Source organism: Plectropomus leopardus, chromosome 11, assembly GCF_026936395.1.
Source record: "Plectropomus leopardus strain MGB_pleo_1.0 chromosome 11, ASM2693639v1, whole genome shotgun sequence".
NCBI lineage: Eukaryota > Metazoa > Chordata > Actinopteri > Perciformes > Serranidae > Plectropomus > Plectropomus leopardus.
The window spans coordinates 6,031,376-6,052,291 of NC_142186.1; the positions used below are offsets into that span (position 1 = coordinate 6,031,376).

A 20,916-nucleotide genomic window follows, 5' to 3' on the forward strand; every position below is an offset into this window, starting at 1 on the left:
CACACACACACACACACACACACACATATATATATACATATATATATACATATATATATATAATGCAGTTTGCAGCATTGTAATAGACATTTTTATTTCACCACCTGGTGTTAAAGTGATTCTAGCATTACATTACTATACAAACAGCAGCCATAAGGAACAATTTATTCACCAACAATCCCCAACCTTTATTTACTAATAACTTGTTTTGGTTACCAGTTGTAAAATATTTGTAACACTGTCTCATCTGCCTAGGACTGACAAGTCAACACAACACAGTCAAAACCACAAAACGTTCAAAACCCGAGCTTTTGTTTTGCCCTTAGCTGACAGGCAGACACACATTTCAAACTTGCTCTGGCTTTTTAAATTCAAACCAGTGGGATGGAAAGCTCAACTCAAAATCAAGAGACTTCAAAACTGATTTTCTCTCACAGGCCAGACCTGTGAAACATTCCCATCAGTGAGCTTTTTTAAAAATTTCTGGTCTAACACTCTTTCGCTGGAAGCTTGAATATGGTTACAGAGACGGAGTGAGACATTATTTGACAAGTCTCAATTGGGAACACCCCTTAATTGTATACACAAGATCAAATAGAGACCTTCTCGCATCAACTCTCTCCATTTCACTAATGTTCATTCCCACAATCAAGTCATATTTGTGGGAACATTTGTTAGTAGTAAAACAAATATACAAGGGGGCTTTATAAAGTGGTGTTAATTGCCACATCTGCTGCTATTAAAACAATCAAGTGCTACGGCTTCCAATATTTATAGTTGGCCAGGATTATAAAAGGCCCTGTTTCTAGGTGGCCTCGAACACAGTACTTAACCAGAACCAATATCATATTCTCTTCTGCTACACAAATGTGCATTACCAGTGCCCTTAAGGGATTATTTTCTGACACATTTCTCTGCATATGGAGTTTGAGGGAGGCCTAATTCGGAGGTGAAATGATCTGTGAGGCCAATTGGCGTTGGCTAATCTCCCCTCAGACAGGGATTGAAACAATGAGTGTCTCGTTGCAGGGGACAGGTGCTATCATTCACCAGTAAGGCTAGCAGGCGTAAGGCTCGGTTTACCAGTAATACGGGGTCCCCTGACTGGGCTGGAGCACTCTGTGTGTGTGTTTGTGTGTGTGTGTGTGTGTGTGTGTGTGTTTCTGTGTGTGTGTGGCACCTTTGAATGGGTGTGATACAGAGCACAAAAGATGGAAAGAATGACTTTGTTTTCATACAAAGCTGCACAGTGCAAATAGCAAGTTGAGATATCCGTGGCGTGGACAAAAAGAGAGGGGCCTGCACCGGGTGGCTGACAGGAGGGGAGACGGAGAAAGTTCACAGCTCCGTGACACGGGTCTTTCCTAGCCGGCAACTACACACTGTGATGAGGACAGATCCTGTCAGTGGATCCATAGTGGTGGAATTTCCTCGCAAAACCTCAGGAAGCCAACTGAGGCCACTGCAGATCCGCAACTACTGGAATTGAACCCAAAAACTGCAGAGTGAACATGCCACGAGTCCAAAGCTGGAGGGGGGGGTCGATGTAGGGAATGAGGGAAAGGTGTGAACTTTGGAAGTGGTCTGTGTCAAAACTTGTTACAACCGAGGTGGTGTATTTCTGCGGGTGATTGCAGCAGACAAGTAAAGCTGTGAACTTGACTCCCCTTTCCTCAGTGTGTTGGAACATTCTAAATCACATGTTCAGTTATGACTCGGTCGTGGTGGTGGCTGAGGCTCGGGTATACAGAGCAGCGCGCGGCATCACAGCAAAGCCCATTTTCCAACACAACCTACAGTGCTGCTCCGGGAAATAAGGAGGTCACCACAAACACCTTAAATGATTTGTTTGGAAGCTTAAAGTGATAGGGGGGTGTTAGGGGGAGAATTAAGAAACCTCAACAACAGCATCTTTCACTTTCTTAGAGTGATCACACAGAAGCTGTTTTTTTTATTTAGTGTAAATCTTAAATTTTAAGGATGACACTAAAACTTCTGATCATTGGATGATTAATCACTAAAACACTGGGAAAAGGTCAATGTTGAGCTTGACCTTTGTTACAGTATGATACTGTGGGCCAATCCCTTGAGTAGAAAAATAACTGTTAAGCTACATGTTAGCTCATCCCAAATTTAAGTTCTGAATAGAAATCCAGACCTAGTGTGTCTAAAGAAAGTTGAGTCCACTCAAAAGGCATTCAGCATCTTTTGAAGCCCAAAATCTCACCTCATTGCCCTGTCAAACAATCTGGCCTTGGCACTAGGCCCAAGCAGTCCTGTTTTCATCGACAAAGAGACAAATTGAGAGAAAAGAAGAAAAACAGCGATTGGATTGAAGCCTCAGTTGCCGTTTGCTCATATGAGCTCGTCAGACACAGTAATAAAAAGGTTAAGATACTCACATAGGTCCAAGTTCGCTACTTAAAAAGGACTGTTTGACAACAGACCCTGGCACAGTTTGAGAAGGCCATGACAAAGGAGGACTTTGGGACTGATGATCAAAACTACTGGGGACAAAGGGAGAGTAAAAATATATCAGGGTGGTCTAGCGGTTATAAATACAATCCCATTTGTCAAATCTGGTGTTGTAGCTCGAGAGATCTGCCTTGGTCTCAAGACCAGTTTCTAAGGCCTCTGTCTTGTTTTGGACTCAGCCACATTTTTACTTGGTCTTACTTCGGTCTCACACGAACAGGACTTGGGATTTTATTTCAAGACCACTACCGTGGTGCAAAAAAAGGGGTATTAAATAAAGATGGTATAGCTGATGTCAGCTCCTTAGGGATTTTATCTGTTTGCTTATATAAAAGAAAGGCAAATTTCGATGCACAAAATTCAACTCTGTAATGCCTTTTTTATTATTTTATCCAACATTTCTCATGGTTTGTGTATTTATAAATGCATTAATACAGTGTGACAATAAAAGAAAGTAAATTAAGAAGAATCTTCCATTGTTTTCTGTGGGTGTTTAACAGCAATGTGGATCTTTCAGATCAATTTGAAGAATTCCTTGTGGTTTGCACATTCCACATTTTATCGTAAATGTGTCATGCAGTGTGGGACTTGCACTGATCTGGTCTTGGTCATGACGTGGTCACGGTTTAGGGGGACTGTTGCATACAACACAGGTCCAATCCATTGATTTTTAAACACCATTAACTAAAGCTCTATTTGCTTGTTTATTCTGAGTCACTCTGGCTGAAAGCCTTGTGTAAACGACTGACATAAAAGTAATTACATTTAAGGTTTTCTATCTTTTAAGTGGCCAAATAAGGATTGGAGGCAGCACTGATTATTTTCTTGATAATAAGAAAATAGCACTATTGGTCATTGTGAGTGCCACTTCAATGATAACTGAAATTTGATGATTGCACTTTTCGCATTTTAACTGGATATATATATGTGTATTTTCTATTCAAGTATGACTTGATTTCAGACATGAAATCAAAACTTCAGAAAAAAAGTGAACACTTAAAATATAAACTAAAATAACATAAAATACCAAAACTTGAGCCATGTCTTACACAAGTTTAAAGCTTATTTTAAAAAGTGTAGTCTGCACCTCAATTTGACATTTGCCAATATTTTTTATTTAACCTGGAAGAGGTAAATCAACCAACTAAGGGCCCTAATTAGACAGTATACAGCAGGGAGCTGACAGGAAATAAGGGAGGAGAGAGGTGGGGGTGACAGCAACAAATTGGTTGTTACAGTAAAAGGTCCAAGAGCTGAGGGCTCTGCATCAGAGTCACAAGCAGCACTATCATAATATTGTGTGTGCATGTGTAAGACATGCAGTAAAGGAAACACCGGTGTTTGTTATGAGCATGTATGAGTGTGTGTTTGTGTATTAGTGTGTGTTTGTCTGTGTAGCTCAGCCAGCATAACTCAGAGCTCTGATGACCCGAGGGCACTCGGTCTCAATCAGGCCCGTGTTGATTCTGCACTGCATTCTTCCACAGGGCTTATTTTTAGTTGACAGGGAACAAATCTGGAGTCTTTGCCTGTGATTTCTGTGATTTTTGGGCCTGTTCCCTCTCAAAACATGAGTGGAAAAAAAGGATGTGGGGCCAAACAGGCTGTTACACTTGTGCTTGTTTTAGCTCCCGAGTCTATAAAAAAAATGACAGGGTTTGTAATTATGACTGTGCATGGAGAGGCTCCATGATAGGGCGCTAACTCAATAACTACATGCTGCTCCCACATCAAGACTGATGAGATAAATTTTGGGACATTTTAGTAGATCACACACACACAGCACCTGACTAAGGGTGTAACTAGTTAAGTCTAGTGGTAATGCAGTTTAAACTTGCCTTAACCATTCGGAAGGATTCATCCAGATAGACTTAGAACCTCAGTAGCATTCTCTTTTGGCCACCAGACGAGTGTTACTTTAATAATGACAAACATTTTAGTCCTGGTTTGATTTGTCAAGTCCTGAGAGGGACCCACAGCTCTGTCTGAATTATTAAGTGTTCCATTTCACCTCTCACATTGGTTCACCTATATATTGTATCCTAATGGGCAGTTAGCAGCAGTGGCTGCTGGCTTCTGTAGGTGGGTTTGGTGTAAGTAGTTAGCAATCGGTATTAAAGACATAAAAAAAAAAAAAAGTAAATTCAATTCTACAATTCTGATGCGTGGATTTTTCTATTATTTCACTACTGTTATAATATTTTTTCTATTTTACAGTAGATGCAAAATGAGTTGTTTTCAAAATACGCCAACATCTGTTTACTATATTAACAAAAAAACAAAAAACAAAACTGTCATTGTTATTTGATACTTAATCATGCAGCATCACCTTCCACTTTGTCTTAAGTAGGGCTATGTAAGCAAAAAATCTGGCGATATGATATGTATCATGATATGAATACATTGCGATACTGTAAGCACTGTGATATATCTTTATTTTTTGAAGTCCAATTTTCGGAAAACTGCCAATGCACCTTTTATGACTCTAAATGTTTCACAGGCCTGTGCTCTTTGTGTTTATGCCAGGGATATGCTGTTACGTTGGGGTCAAAGAGTCCAATGGCTAAAGACGGATTACAACACTGAAGGACCCAGCGGTCAGGGGTTTAAACACAAAACAAAATTAAACTCTGCCACAAATCTTCACTTGGAAACTATTACTTTAAATAAATAGTGTTTTTTGAGAACTGAAACAGTATCACAAAACATAATATCGCAAACTTAAGTGTATCCATATTTTTCTTACACCCCTAGTCTTAATATGCAAATACTGAACTGTGTCCTGACCTGCTGGCCATGTTCCACTCCAGGGCCGGGTTCTGGGAGCTCCTCTCGCTTTCCGTGGACACGCCTCCTTTGATGCCCTCCTTCTCTGGCTTGAGTTGCTCCCACTGAGCCGTTCCAATGTTGATGGACTGAAGGTCAACCTGATATTGCCGGTCCTCCACCTCTGAACCAGGATCACGCAGGATGCCGAGGTGCAACGCACGTCTAGAAGGGAAGAGGAGGAAAACACAATTTGTTTGACTCACTTAGTCTGGGTAAACAACACTTTGCAGGGGGTAGTGTATGAGTCAAATTCAACAAGCAGGTGTGTAAAAGTCCAACTAACCTAAATGTATAAAACATGATAGGTCTTATTTATTGTTGTGGGGGTCACATTAGGTCCAGCTGTATTTTATATAGTCAATTACAATGCAGCGCATGCCTCCAGGAGTAACCCAGGTAGTCCGTTATACTGAACCAGTAAAGAGGTTCTGGCAGCAGGCCCTAACCACTACTGACTTCTCTCTGCCCTACTCAGAGGTTTAGTAGCACAAGTTCCTTACAGGATGATTTATTACTAAATCAAAGCATCTGGTACAGCCAGGCCTCGGATAAATAGCCCCACAGGCCTCAGGTGATATCATTTGCCTTTTATAAAGTCCAGATTTATGCCAGCTTATCATTGGCAGTAAACATTGCTTCAACCCCTGGCTGGACGGCACAGTAGTCTGCAGAGTGGGGCTCTTACTGCCTCTCTTTTTCTATTTCTGTCTCCACAAACACAGGACTTGTACAGTATACACAAACCGTGATATGGTAGAGGAGATCTAGAGATATGTCAGAAGCGGGCAAGCGCTGCAGTCTCTGTAGTTGAACTGCTACAGTCAAAGTGAGCAAACACTGTCAGGTCAGCGCCAAGAAAAAATGATGTCATCTATTTTGCCTTTGAGAGACAAGATCCTGACGAATTCACGAGGCAAGAGGAATAATCAAAATTCAACATCTGCATATGACATCAGGGCTTTCGGTTCGTTATGATATGTTTATTTGTGCTGGTGAATTCAAATGAGAGCTTAAATGGTATAAATAAGGGCTTAAAATGGCTACAGATGTAGCGGCAGCATGAGTAGTTTTATTTGTTTCGGCAACGTCAATGGCAATTTTCATATAGCGTTTCTCTCCCTTAGCCACACTGGAAAGGCCTCTACCAGAGCGTGATGTTATGACAATAAGCACCAAGTACAAAAACAATGGCAATGGGAGATCAGAGGTGTATAACTGGATTTAGCTGGATTTGTTGACATACAAACAAGTGAAACAGATCCTTAATCAACATTTGGAACCACATTTATCAACAGAGTATAATATAAATCAAACCAAGAGCCCTGTAAGATTTGGGTGGGATGTGTCAGTCTAGATTCATTAGGGCTTTTGTAACAGTACCTCCATCACCCTCCCCAACCCCAAACTGTATTTTTCACATTAAACAAACCACAGTTACCTCATGTGCTTTCCAAATTATCTCTTAACTTCAGCTTATTTAGGAGACTCTCTTACTCATAATCAACATTACATGGGAGTCTGCAGCCAAGTCTCTGCATTGCTGAGCTGCAGGGTCATCTCCAATGACATAAATAAATATGATAAACATTTGTCTTGGTCATGCAGCCAGTGGAAACCGGTGTGATTTAATATCAAAAGACATATTTCAGCCAATCGCAGGAAACGAGAGAGCTTCATTTCTGACAAATGAGGAGGGGAGGAATTTTGGAAGTTCCCCTTGGGGTGCAATAATAATTGAAGCCAGACTTTCTTGTTGTACATGTGGGAGGAAAACACTGGTGGTTTGACATATTTGATTGGTCATGTGAAGACCACACTGCTTGGCCAAGAGGAATCAGAGAATGCCTTGGGAAAGCACGGCACTCGCGCTGCCCGCCATATACACGGACGAACTAAAAACATACAGAGCGAGGCAGGTGGAACACACCCTTCTGCTGGGTCTCACATGCCATTATCAGACATCTGCCTGCCACTCGCATGTGGAAAATACGAAGCAAAATGAAAATAACAAGTCATAAATGACATGCTTTCGCAGATGAGGAAGGCATAGAGCTAGGGGAGAAAGAGGGGTGAGAGAGAGAGAGAGAGAGAGAGAGAGAGAGAAATTTTTCTCAAACACAAGTACTTAGTTTTGCCCTTGTTCCCGAGCCAACCTTATTTTAATTGCAGGAAAAGACCACAGAAACATTATTTTTTACGACAAAATTCTGCTATTTATAAAAACGGATCAAAAGCTCTGCAGCAAGAACGCTCTGTTTCATGGCATTCATGGCTATTATTTTAAAAAACATTTCTCCCTCTTCTGACACAATTTAAACCCAATTTGAGTCCGAAAAGCCACTGGGCCGCTCTCGCATCAGAGCTGAAATATGAGGGCTCCCATCCAACATTATTATGGCTCAAAGTCAAAACCTCCATCCAATTCAAACCCTCCAGTGGGAAACAGCAGACAAAATAGTGAAGGCATGGCAGTGTTATGTATCTAGAATGCAGGACTTGGAAAGAGCGATTCGCTGGTACTTCATCACGGAGGGGAAAAAAAAATTATGTTCCAAATTCCTTTGAACAGAAGATATGCAGACAAATTTACAAATGGGCAATTAATTGCAAGTTATGTTCCTGTGTTTAGCATTCTTCGGGTCTATGCATGTGCTGGGCAGAGCATCAATCATGATTTGTGTTATTAAGTAGACGTGTGGGAGGACAGAGTGCTTAACATGCAGCAGATTCGGGAACGTGTGCTGAACGTGGTAATAGGATTTCGAGGAGGAACTTTCTGGGCACATGCAGAACACAGCAGTTAGCACACGCATTAGCTAATGCGCATGTATATACAGATAAACAGCAAATGAGCTCATGCAGACACACAGTGCTGCTGCATGCCATGGAGGCATTAGGTGTAACCAGCGAAGGATTTACTTTGCTGCTGCTGCTGCACACAACTTTGAAACAGCATCCAGACTTGGAATATAGAACTTGCACGAGAGGAGAGAATGAATTGCAGGAAAAATAAAGTGAAATACATTTAAAGAGTGTTACATGGATACAGAATCATATAAAAGCAGAGCCAGTGGGTAAGAAAGTAAAAGGGTTTGTTGAAAAAATGGAATCTAAGAGTTCCTGATTACCAAAGCTATGTTTCTGAAGGCTAACCGTGGTTCAAGGTTGTAAAACAAACCACAGTGGGATCTGGTTGAGGCTCAGGGCCCAATGGTAGGAGTGTGGGAGCAGTGGGTTGTGTTGCCGTGAGGATCCTGTGGGGCAGGGTATATCATGGCCCTTGGCTTTAAATGGCCTCCCACCTTCCTCTCTCAAGCTCCATCCACCCCCCCTTGATCCCCATCCTCTTCCCCAGGCCAACGGGGCAGGAAGCACCGGGGTAATACCAAGCGCCACTGGCTTCTGGATCTCGTCACTCCGAAACCCGCAACCTGAACCCACAACCCCAGACCTGTTTTTCACTCCATTTCCCCAACAATCACATGCAATACATGTCTGCTTACACGTTCAACAGACGCAGGAGTGTATGTAAATGTGTGTGTGCAAGTGGCTGTAAGTGTGTGTTTAAAGAGAGACGGGGCCCTCTGCTTCTGCTCTCCTGGTACACACCGAGTTGAGATTTCATTGAGATCTCCAGCTTAATTCGGCCAAGTCAAGTTAAATTAGGTCTGTGAGGGCACATGTGCAACATTTCATTCACGTTCTTTGTTTTGAACAGACCTCAACTACTGTATATTTGAACTGAGAGAGCCCATGCTACGTGAAACACTGTGGGTGCATGTCTTGCTATATCATTAAATTTTGTGGTGGGGTCTGTGCAAATGAAAAAGTTATATCCGAGAGGCAGTGACTTTTTGTGACACCAGCATAAATACTATCACCCATTTATAAATTTTAAAGAAAAAGAGTTCAATTGAAGTTTTATTTTCTTTCTCTGTGGCTTCAAATGTTATTAGCCAAACACCATTATCACCCAGCAGCTCCTCCATCCCTGATGAGGCCAGAGCTGCACAGTGGCTTCTCAATCCGCTTGCTATGACTCCCAGCAGCTTAAAGCTGAGTCCCGCTGGGCCTGTGTGTGTCGAGGGGGAATTCATAAGCATTATGATTCATGAAACTTGCAATTACTTAGTAAGTTAAGCGCTCCTGCCTACGGTGGTCCGCTCTGAATTGCCAGAAATTCGGCAACTTCTGAGCTGTGGATTTATGACCCCAGTCAAGTCCAATTGCTGTTAATTTGCATCTACCAATTATAGTAATTAAGGCTCGGAATTAGAACGCTGAGCAGCCTTCGGAGTGCGAGGGGAAAATGATGTCGTGGAACATGGCGAGTCAGCAGAACATAAGACCCAGTCACTCAGGGATTTTTATACCGCTGCTACTAAAATCATTTTTGATGACAAGAGCTTTTTCAACGGGAGTCAAACACAGGCGCAAAAACAACAAAATATCCAAGACAACAAAGCTGCAACAATGCTCCAAATTTGTCACACTTGGCAATAACAAGACACTTACTGGTGGGTGTTTTTAGCCAAGTACAACAATCCTGATCTATAGTTGATTTTTTTTTTCTCACTGGAACAATACGCAATAAACATAATTTGCTGCTTTCCCCCATCGTGTCAAGGCTTTGATGCAGCGACACTTTCTCACGACAAAAATCAAATAATCTATTCTTTTTTAGCCCAACAGCATTACTCATCTCCACTGCTGCTCCCAACAGAAGCCTGTTATTCATTAGGCTGATTGCACTTTAAAGACACTCATACTCAACCAATTATATCATATTTACACAAGATCTTAGGAGGAAACTATTACTTCTATATACAATACAAGCGGGGCTTAACTCAAGCCTGTACCACCCTCAAGACAATGGTACATGATCGTAAAAGGTCGAGTGAAAGCGCTACAGAAGAAGGCCCTCTGTTTACAATGACAGAGTGCATACCAAAAGTCAGTGTTTGCACTTTGATTTCAACATATCTTAATTACAGGGGTCATTTATCTCCCACGCAGTTTACATGTCAGAGAAGTTATATTGTTATAAACAGTATTAGACGTGTTGCTCTGAAGACACTGGCTAACATGTGCTCGCCATGATGGCCTGTTAAAGATGTCAGTCTGGCCGCTGTAATTTACAGTCTCATCATGCACTAATTCCAAAAACTGCTCCTTGCATCAGAACCGCAAAGAAGCCATGAGTGAAGACTGGACAGATATTTCGTTTGGCTTTGGCCGTTGCGTGTTTCGTGGAATTCACACACGCCAGTGGCTATATAAATTAAACTGCTAATCTTTCACCATATTCTGTGATTCATTGTACAGTGAAAACATACAGTTTGCTACAATCACATAGCGGACACTTGCTCATTTATTAACACATTATAACGAGAGTATTTTTAAAGCAGTATAATATCATATATCCTTGGCTGGACATCAGTCAGATTGTTGATGCAACTCCAAACTCACATTTCAGTCTGAAGTACTCTGCAGTTTGTCCCTGCTAATAGCATTGCAAAGGCCTTTTATTGAAGCACACAGATGTCGTCCTCATCTCCACTGCTTCTGTTCTGCTTCACACACGCATACACACACACTTTGCCTGGTCTGTTTAGCCTTAACTGTGCTCTTCTGCTGCTTCTGCCTGCATGTAGCTCTAAGCACGGAACATTCCTGCGTAACAGGGACAGTAATTCATCTGCTTTTTAAGGGCACTGATTTCTCATTGGATTTCTTCATACAATAGGTACATCTGCAATGGATCTACTGGAAAAGGCACCTACAATCCTCATTTGTGGCTTCTGCTAAAAACATTTTTTTGTCTGTGACAGTGTGCATGCACAAGTCCATCTTGTGCTGGCATTCACAATATTAGCACTTGAAGTTGCTGCTGAGAATTACTACGAGTCATCTGTTTGTCACCACAGGACAAAGCTAGCATTTTTCTCCTTAAATAAAAAAAATCAAAACAAAACGTGTGGGCTGGTGCTTGTGAAATCACTTCCTCTGTTAGCAGCTCCAGATTTTGATATTCTTCCTCTCCTCCCTGCTCTGCAAACAGACATAACGCTGCCTTTATAAAACATGTCAGCCAGAGCTCTAGCAGCGGGTCCCTAATGCAGAGGTGTGAAGGGAGTGCCTTGCTGACTTCCTCAGACCTCAGATTGAAAACAGATTCGAGTCCCCACCAAGCAATTTCACAATGATGTAATCCCACTGCCATTTTAATTTGAGAGGCCTTATCTTTAATTAATCACTAAACACATACGTGGAATAGATTATTCATAACTGGCTGCAGTGGGGAACATGGCAGGGGTAGCCAGGGATCTGGCTTGCCCTCACATGTAGTCATTTTCATCAAGCTAAAGTAGAACAGGCACATACCTCAATGCTACTTTTACACTAATTAAAGGAAAATAATCCTTTTGCTGGAGGAAGATTCCAGATCCAAAGTCTGTCCCTGGTCTCTGGCAAGGCACTCAGCGTGTTCGCTGGTCTGATTGACAAAGCCTGAAGTGAATCAAACCTCTTTTGAAACATGAAGGAGTCCGAATCACCCAGGACCAAAACCATTTATTCCAGCTGACGCAGTTTCAAGTAGATTGACAATAATTGATGATGCAGCAAGAGCCGTACTTGTACAGCTGCACCTCACATGTTGTATTAGACATGCCGTCCAGATTGTCAGAAAACACATGGAGCAGTGACGCATTTTCCTCTTATCTTTCACGAATCTTATCACTGGTAACTATGGAGTAGAAATACATCATACGTAGTCATTAAGACTATAGCTGAACATAACAAAGGGTCAACAGATTATCGGCCTGGCTGATTATCGGGGCAGATATTTGGCATTTTGCTGATTATCTGTATCAGCCATTTATTTTAATGATCACCAATAAAATTAATTCATTGAACAGTGCAAAAGAAGTGTCAGCATTGGAGGAACTTTTACTTTGTAAAACCTTTAGGGAGCTATATTTTTTTTATATGTTTTTTAATTTAAATTTTCACTTGACTTTATAAAAAAAGTTGCTGGGAACTTGCTGTATGTGAAGTTGAAAGTTTCAGTTTGATTAAACATTTGCCAAAGACATTTAAACAAAGTTTTTTGCTGGTTTGTTATATTCCAAATTCTAAATATTGACAGAAAGATTTTCATTTTTATTGTAAATGTATATCAGTTCCAAATATCGATGTCATTAACTACTGACAACCGGTATTGGTATCAGCCCTGAAAAACCAATATCTTTCTACACATCAACACTACCAGGACAAACAGGCATAGAAGCACATGCAAATGCAAAAAAACCCCCAAAAACCTATGGCAAACCTGAACTGCATTATGCATTAAAACATAATGCTCACACGCACAGGCAATATATGTTCACTCAGTGATATGAGTCTCAAACCAAGATGGTTACAGTCTTCAGAGCATTCCTTGTGATTTACTTCTGCACATAAATTGTTCACTTCGTGCTCCGGCACGGAGGGTGTTTTATGGAGCTGTAAAATTAGGCCCACTTTATGGATCCAACAGCATGAACCACTACTGTTTTTTCCACTTGATATTGATTAAGCGGTTCAGTATTGCCAAGCTGCTTCACATTAGTGTACACACAGGCGCGTTTGTGTGTATTTTTTGAAGATGCTCATTTTTATCTGTGAAAATGAGGGTCTTTGGCAGAGCACTTTGAAGTTGATTACACATTGTTTACTGCAATTATTGAATTCTGACAAATGTTTAAAGCAACGAGATTACATATCAAGGCCTTATCCTTCTACGGATAAAGAATGAAAATTTTCCTAAACAAAGTCAGGGGAATGATGGCCATATTTGATTAGGTTAACGTATGCTACAGGTTTAGCAGACAGGCTGAACAAACATGTAATCGGATAGCTAAAACAGTAGGTCCTTCTCGTTGACGTTTGCCTTGACCTTAAACAACATTTTGTTCTAATTCAAATTTCCTTCCAGCAAACAAAGGCGGGATGAAACAAAATACAACGGCTTGCTGCTGGAAGCTCCCACATAATGGAATTAAAAACTTATGTCTAAATCACAAGCTTTAAGGAGAGACAGACCGGACTTTGAGAATATGAGAGCAGCTTAGAAGCCCCCGGTGCGGCCCAAGACTAAAAGACTACAAGCGCTTTCTCATGAGATAGTGTCCAAATACTTTTATGTCAGCAAGGAGAAACAGCATAAAATAATTACAATGATGTGGGGCACACATACTTCCCACATCAGCTAATTCTTCCTCCTCTGTAAATGACTGCGGAGCCAGTGTTTATAATTCTCAAGCAGATCTCGCATTCATCCAAACCACCGAGTGTATTTATACAAAGTGACATTTCTATATGGGAGATTTCCCCCATTTCCCCCACTAACTGAGGAAATCACATGGGGGGAGTGAACACCCGAGCTTACCTAATTTCACTAGTGGTGCTGTTGAATTTGGGGGAGGGAGAGGGAGGGAAGAATGGAGAAAAGGTATTAATCTAGGATTGGAGAAGGACTTGCAGCTTAATTTAAAATCATCAAGAAAGAAAATGTAAATGTAGCACATATGCTGTTGAAGGGAGAGAGTTAACAGTTTGACAGAAGGCAAATTAGCTCTGAGTCTGACCATTTCAAACTGACATTTTGACTAAAAAGTAAAAGTGCAGGTGTTCCTAATGACATTAATGATAGCTCCCTTCTATTTCAGTGTTCAAGTAATCCTTGACAATTGGCGGGTTTCCATTAACCCTCAAATAAGGCAAACTGAAATTGAGAATTTAAAATATACCTAGAGTTTTGAAAGAAAAAAAAAGTAAATTTATAGCCAAAAAAAAGCTCGCCTGAGGTGGTATTTTAAGCTATTTGAAAAGGCCTTATTTTGGAAAAACTGCGATGGAAACACTTTTTACGCCTTTATGGCTCACATGGTGCTAGGGCTATGCGCTTTGGTAGGACCTGGCTCCCTCGGGCATGATGAAGCTGGCGCTACAAGAGGTGTTATTGCATGACATAACTCTTCAAAAGTTGAGTGAATGATCTGGCAGTTTTGAATCCACAATTCCTCTGTGAAATCGTCAACTACCAACTCCCAGAAATCCCTCATTCGTGGCTGCTTCAATGTATAGGGGGCTTGCCTTTCCCTTATTGCTTGCATAAAATGCCTAAGTCGCCATTGGAAATACTGACAGTTAGTGTGCTGGCTGCAATAAAAATAAACCTGCTAATGTTTTGAACATCCATCGCCACGCTTCTTAGAAGCGCAGGAGGAGAAGTCACATAACAACACTCAATGGAAACGCAGTCATCTCACAATTGTGTTTTATCGACATTTCAAAAATATAACTTAAGTTTTGTAACTCTGTAATGGAAACCTGTTTAGTGTGTCAGCGAGCAGATATGAACTATTTACACCTATCCTTTTCCTGCTATGACATGCCAAAATGCCTTCCTTGAAAAAGTCCATCTGGGAAATTTCCTTACAGAGGTAATATGTATTAAAGTATTGATATTTGATGATGTGCAGCTGCAGCCCTAGTGCAATTGCATGATCTTTTTTTTTTTTTTTTTTTTAAATGACAGCGATAAACCCTACCAACTCTTCTAATCCCTCTACTTAAAACAAAATCCCTTCACATAAAACTGACTGCTGTGTTCTCTGGCTCATATCTGTTGTGTTAAATGGTGTCATACTGTCATCATTATGTATGTCATCACATCAGTCCCATAGCCTACTTTGCAAGTCAAATGATCCAACTTCTGTCGGATTAATGGAACTAAAGTTCTCACTTCCTGTTTGGAAATATAGTGTGTGAGAAGAGGAAAAAATTAGTCAAAAAGATTATGAGTACTAGACAAAAATGCCACAGGAGAAGAGAGAATGCCCTCAACAGGTTGCTAAAATGGCTGCATGTTAAAGACCTACATGAGGTGAGAGTTAGATACAGGCTGCAACCAATCAGCTTCATCTGGAGCCTGTCACACTCAACATGTGCAATGACAGTGTTCTCTGAGAACCAGCCTGAGACTTGTTGTTTCTCTGCTGGCACTGCACATTGTTCCAATAAGTAGGGCGAACCACGCAGACTATTAGAACCACAGAAAAAGAGGAAGAAGCCATGAAGATGAAGCCCTGAAAGTGACAGACTGCTGCGTGATACACATAATGAGTTGAAAGGCTGGATTGTAGTAATTAAGAAACAGTACATTAAAAACTAGAGAAATTAAAAGATGCACATTCTTATGACAGATAAAATAGTTTCCTGCTGCAACACCACACCTCTTTTCCCTCTCGAAGTTCCACATTTTTTGTTGCTTGTCCATCATCTTTACATAATTACCTCAGCAATAATGTCCTAATGTTCTAATCCTCTTTTAGTATCCTCCCTCCCCTAACATCTTATTCTTTTTTCTCCCCTCTCCTCTCTTGCCAGTCACTGTTTTGGTACAGTGACTCCAGAACAGTGAGGAGGAAGTGGCCCCTGCGGGCCAGGCTCCTGACAAACCACAACTCTAAACAGCCAGTGCTGTGAAAATATGGCATTCAAACAACACAATGCCAAAACTTCTGACCACCATGCCGACATCCAAACAGCTGCAGGCACTGAGAACATTTAATGGGAAAAAAACAAAGAGAAAGAAATGGACAGACAAAAGGGACAAATAATAAAAGAAGTAGCAGGAGGGGAGTTAAAGAAAACATGCAAAACAGAGCTCCAGCAGTGTCTGTGCTAAGATGGAGACCAGAGTGGGCCTTGTTTTTATTAGGGGAGATGAGAAAGACATGATGCTAACACGTCAGCCCCCTGTGCCTCCGTCGAATGGAGTTTCTATACCCGCTTAAAAACAGATTGAACAAAATTGTACGTTGCGAAGCAAGAGGCTGCAGGAAGAAACTGAATGAGGGATGCTGGAGGAAGGAAGAAATAAAGGAATGAAGAAAGGGGAGATTGAGAAAACTTCTGTTGGGTAGAAAATCTGCGCAGAGAGCAGTCCAGGTGTAAAGAATTACAGGAGATGGCACATCAAACAGGGCTGCACTCAGCCTCTTTCCTGTAGCCCTTGTGGCAGGAAATGCTCTACAGCATCCTGTGAGCTGACCAGAGCAACTGAAGAGAGAAAGCAACAAGGAAAGCAAGGAAAGTGGGAGGTGAGGAGCAGAAAGGGCACATGTAGAAAATGTTCAGCAACATCCTGCAGAGAAGAGGGAGATTAGGAGACCAACGGAGGAGGATAAGGACATGGGGAAGAAAAGGAGAGGGGGAAAAACTAGAGTAAATTCTGCAGAAAGAGGGAGAACAAGGCATCAAAGAAGAGAGAGAGTAGATAGAAAAAGGGAGGGAGTGAGGAAAAGGTAGGGTAACCTCTACAACATCTTGTGAGATGACTTGGCACTAATAAGCTGGGTGGAGAGGAATATGAGATTTGGATTGTAGGATACATTAAGACTGAAGCATGTATAGAGTAAAGACAGGGGAGTAATACAAAGCAGGCATGGAGCTTAACTCGGCCTGTTAGGGTTGGGTGGAGAGGAGGAAGAATTAATTAAGGACAGAAAGCATACTGGGGAGAGCAGAACATATTATTTGGAAGGCCTTAAGACAAAGAGAGGAAAATGCTACAAGACCTGGGAAAAAAATTGTAAATCTATTCTCCACGCTGACATTTTGCAAGTATATGCTTAATTCCATCAGTATCTCAGCATTTAAAGTCTCCCTTCAGATACATTTTTAAATCCTTTGCTATGATTCATATTAACATGGTTTAATATGTTTTCTTTACACTAACATCTCATTGAGAAATTCTGGGTCTGGCCTCCACCCCACCCACCAGTGCTACTTGCACTAGGTTTTACTTCATGCTTTTCTATGACAGTGCTAAAGCTAAGTGTGGAAATAGGTCTAGCTAGGTCTAGCGCTTCGTTGACCGGTGGAAAAGCAGTGCAGATCAAGACGGCTAGTGTAAGCAGTAAGTCAGATGAGGAGTCTGTTGTGCAACAAAATCGGGTACTATCAGACATATCAGAACGCCAAGTGCAACGAAAACATATTTTTTGTTTAAGTTTGTGGTTAGGTTGTAGGCTAAATGGCAGATGCTGACACAGTGTTGGTGGTTCTGAAACATAAAAAAATATCTGCTACAATGGAGTTTTTGGTAGATGGTGTCAAGGAAGCACCAAGGTCTGGTTGACATCCAAAAACTACACACTCTACCATATTTGCTGTCAAAACTTTTCACTATGCTAATGCTAACTTTGCCCTCTGTACAAGTCTGCTTTGCACTGCAGGTTTCAGGTTTTTCCGCTGCTGTTGTGTTCAGTGTTGCCAACTCTTTTCCAATGAAAGTAGCTCAATACTTTACTAATAGCTGCTAGATTACATCATATGCCTTTTTAAATATTGGTGACATCATTTTGCATAAATGGAAGCATTAAAACAACACCAAATTAGATTCAATGGAAGAATCTTAAACAAAACATTTCAGTGGCATGGGAGCTATGGCACTTATACTACAGTGCAACACTTCCTTGCACTTCCAATGCAGAGCAAGAGTTTCACCTTAACCATAGATACTCACTATAACTAAACTCCCACCATGAGTGGCATCTCCTCTCCTCCTACCTACTACTGCAGGGCACAAGAGAAGAGAGGGAGACTTGGCACTGATGGCAAAAACAGCAAAAACAGCAATGGGCTGCAGTTTCTTTGAACATGCATTATTTTCTTTTTTTTTACTGACAATCTGAACGAGACACTTAATTTGTTGTTTGTCCCTTTTTAGAAATAAATTCGCCAAGAAGGTCTGAAAAGTCACTTTATATAGTGACAAAGTCGCCACACTGGCAACACCGGCTCAGTAAAGAAATATGAAAACACGTCTCTAGTGACAAACTCTGCACAGATACAAGTCAGTATAGTCAAGGTCAGACATTTTATGGACCTAAATATAACACATTGCTGCATTGCTGATCGAGAAACACGGTGACATTGATGGGTGGAAGGTGAAACCAAGGACACAAACTGTAAGCAGGTTGAATACTTGATATTTTACTGTGCACATCTCAACAGAAACAACAGACAGAACAATGATGTTTGTGTGTGGTTGAAAACGTGTGTGATGTGTTTGATGTGCACACTACAAGTGTCTTTACAAAGACTGTTTGCACAATGTGTGACATGGTGTGTGTGTGTGTGTGTGTGTGTGTGTGTGTGTGAGAGAGAGAGAGAGAGAGAGAGAGAGAGAGAGAGAGAGAGAGAGAAAGTTTGTGTGTGTGACATATCAGGTTGTGATGTGTGAGCTCCTTGTCTCCCTGTGCTGCCTGTCCAACATGTGTCTGTCAGCTGGATCTCTCCCTCGTCCTTCAAACCAGCCTTCTGCTCCTTAAAAAAACTCTTATGTGGCTTTAAAATGCTAATAACATCAGTCCATCACCAGGCTACACATAATGTGAGGCCTTCAAAAAACTCATTTCAAAGCCCTTCAAATGCCGTCTCAGTTGTTAGAAGGGAAGATGGAAAAATATCAAGGGGGGGAACAACGATGCTTTAAACACTGGCTCCTCGTCATTACTAAGGAATGGAGGGAAGCCTTGCCAACAGTTGGACATTTCATCTCAGCAATAATGTATGGAGCAAAGCATATTTGCTCAAGTTAATAATTTTTGCCCCGGTTACATGTGCGTAACTAGAGCTGTGCATGCATGCGATGATAAAGTGACAGGGGTGGGGTGCTGATTGGAGGGCTGCTGTGTGTGTGTGCATGCATATGCGTGTGTCTGTTTGTATGTGTGGGGTAAGTTATGGAGAGAAGAAAGGGGACCACCGCAGTAGAGTTGTCTACACGGTGGCTTCACATTTCCCTCTGTGGTTCTCTCAAACCTGCAGCTGAAGTAACATGACTGACATTCACACGCACAGACACATGCAAACACACACACACACACACACTTTGCACACTGTTGCAAAGCTTCAGCCTCATAATGCACATACCTGTCAAGCTGCTAATCTTCATCCCAAGGATAAAAGCTGTTGTGAGTTTCACAAAATACTGTGTGGAGAGTCACTCTGTCTATGTCAACCAAGTTGGGCAAGTGTGTTTGATTTGGACAGTCTACAAAACACAAAACCTGTAGGTGCATATCCATACTATAATAACTCAATAGCACCTTTAATGCTTAACTCAGACTGGAGGAGTTTAAAATCTTTAGCAATTTTGAAACTGATTGCATCATGGCTTAAGGAGAAACTTCACAAATCTCTGCAATCTCAAACATGCACACACTATAAGATTTGAAAATAATAGGCATTACACACAAAAGGATATTATAAAGGCTATAGTACTTTCTGTAACATTAATCATGCTTTGCAGTAAGAAAAAACAAAAACAGAAGGCTGAATGAGTTCGGCATTTCAGCTTTGACCATCTTGTTTTTTTTGGAGCCAGATTGGTCATATTTGGACGGGAGGTTGGGTTGACACTGTGGAGGGGTGGATCAGACTGGAAGTCGAGGACAACTATCAGCAGACTGCCTGTAAGTCAAGCAGCTCCACCCTTGAATATGCAAAAGCTTGGGTCTTAAAAATGTAAACAGTTGAGTTATTAAAAAAAAAAAAGTGTTGAAATTAGCTATAGCTTTTTTGTATCTGAAGTTGGGCATTTGAACATGGGGGTCTTTGGGGATTGACTCTGTTTTGGAGTCAGACTCGAGTGTCCACTTGATGAACTGCTGGATGAATGAATTATGAATTGAACAGCCTCGGAGGTTGCCACTTGGTCTGAATGAGAAACACGAGTCAACACGGGTTATCTACTCTTCAACGAGATTTGGTGAGATTTCCATCGTCAGTTTGTGTCAGCAGTACTATGCTAGTTAACATTAGCCAAAGGGGCCAGAACATTTACGGCTGCTTGGCAAAATCGTCAACTGCTCTGTAGTGATGTAATCATAATTATTGAGCTTTTAAATCCTAAATATCAAATGTGTTTTAAATCATCGGGGCAGCCCTGATGAGTCCTTGAGTAGTTTGCGGAGTTTAAGACTTGATCTGTAAACGCCTTACTTTATCAGATATTCTGGACCAAATTATCATTACCAACCAAAATCCCAGACTGGATTTCTCCTCTAATTGTTGGTATTTTCATACAGTGAGGTACTAAAACTACATTCACTTATATGTATTAAAAACATGCATATTTAGGGAAAGCAAAAACTTAATGAAGGATATTTCATTTTCACATTCTGCACTTTTTTATTTAGGAGGATTAGTTACTGTATATGTTAAGCAAGATGGTATAAAACAGCAGGAACAAGCCCAACCATTTGAATGTAGCGGGACAAACCAAACACATATATTGGAGTTAATAATAAACTGTACTTGAAGTAAGGTATTTGATATTGAGCGGGGCTGAGTAAAAACAACTGGTAAAGACCAGGAGGAGGAAGACGGTTCTGAGCGCACTATAATGCCAGCCTCTGGTTCTTTCAAGTCTGGTCGGGCCTCCTGGGGTTGTAATGTGCCTCTTATTACACAAGCATTAGGCAATTACGCCACTGGTTTCACATTGGCTTCCCAGAGCCACAGAAGAGCTTGTGGCTTCACACATGGACATTT

The 20,916-nt window shown here is 41.2% G+C and overlaps 1 protein-coding gene across 4 annotated transcripts in view; it reads right to left on the reverse strand.

Moving 5' to 3' along the window:
- The window catches only part of vps13b (vacuolar protein sorting 13 homolog B), a 392,967-nt gene that overhangs the window by 160,909 nt on the left and 211,142 nt on the right, over nt 1-20,916 (reverse strand). For all 4 annotated transcript variants that reach the window (XM_042490601.2, XM_042490600.2, XM_042490605.2 and 1 more), the window contains exon 32: nt 5,263-5,466. In XM_042490601.2, the coding sequence (XP_042346535.2) occupies nt 5,263-5,466 (204 nt within the window). The remainder of the gene's footprint in view (nt 1-5,262; nt 5,467-20,916) is intronic.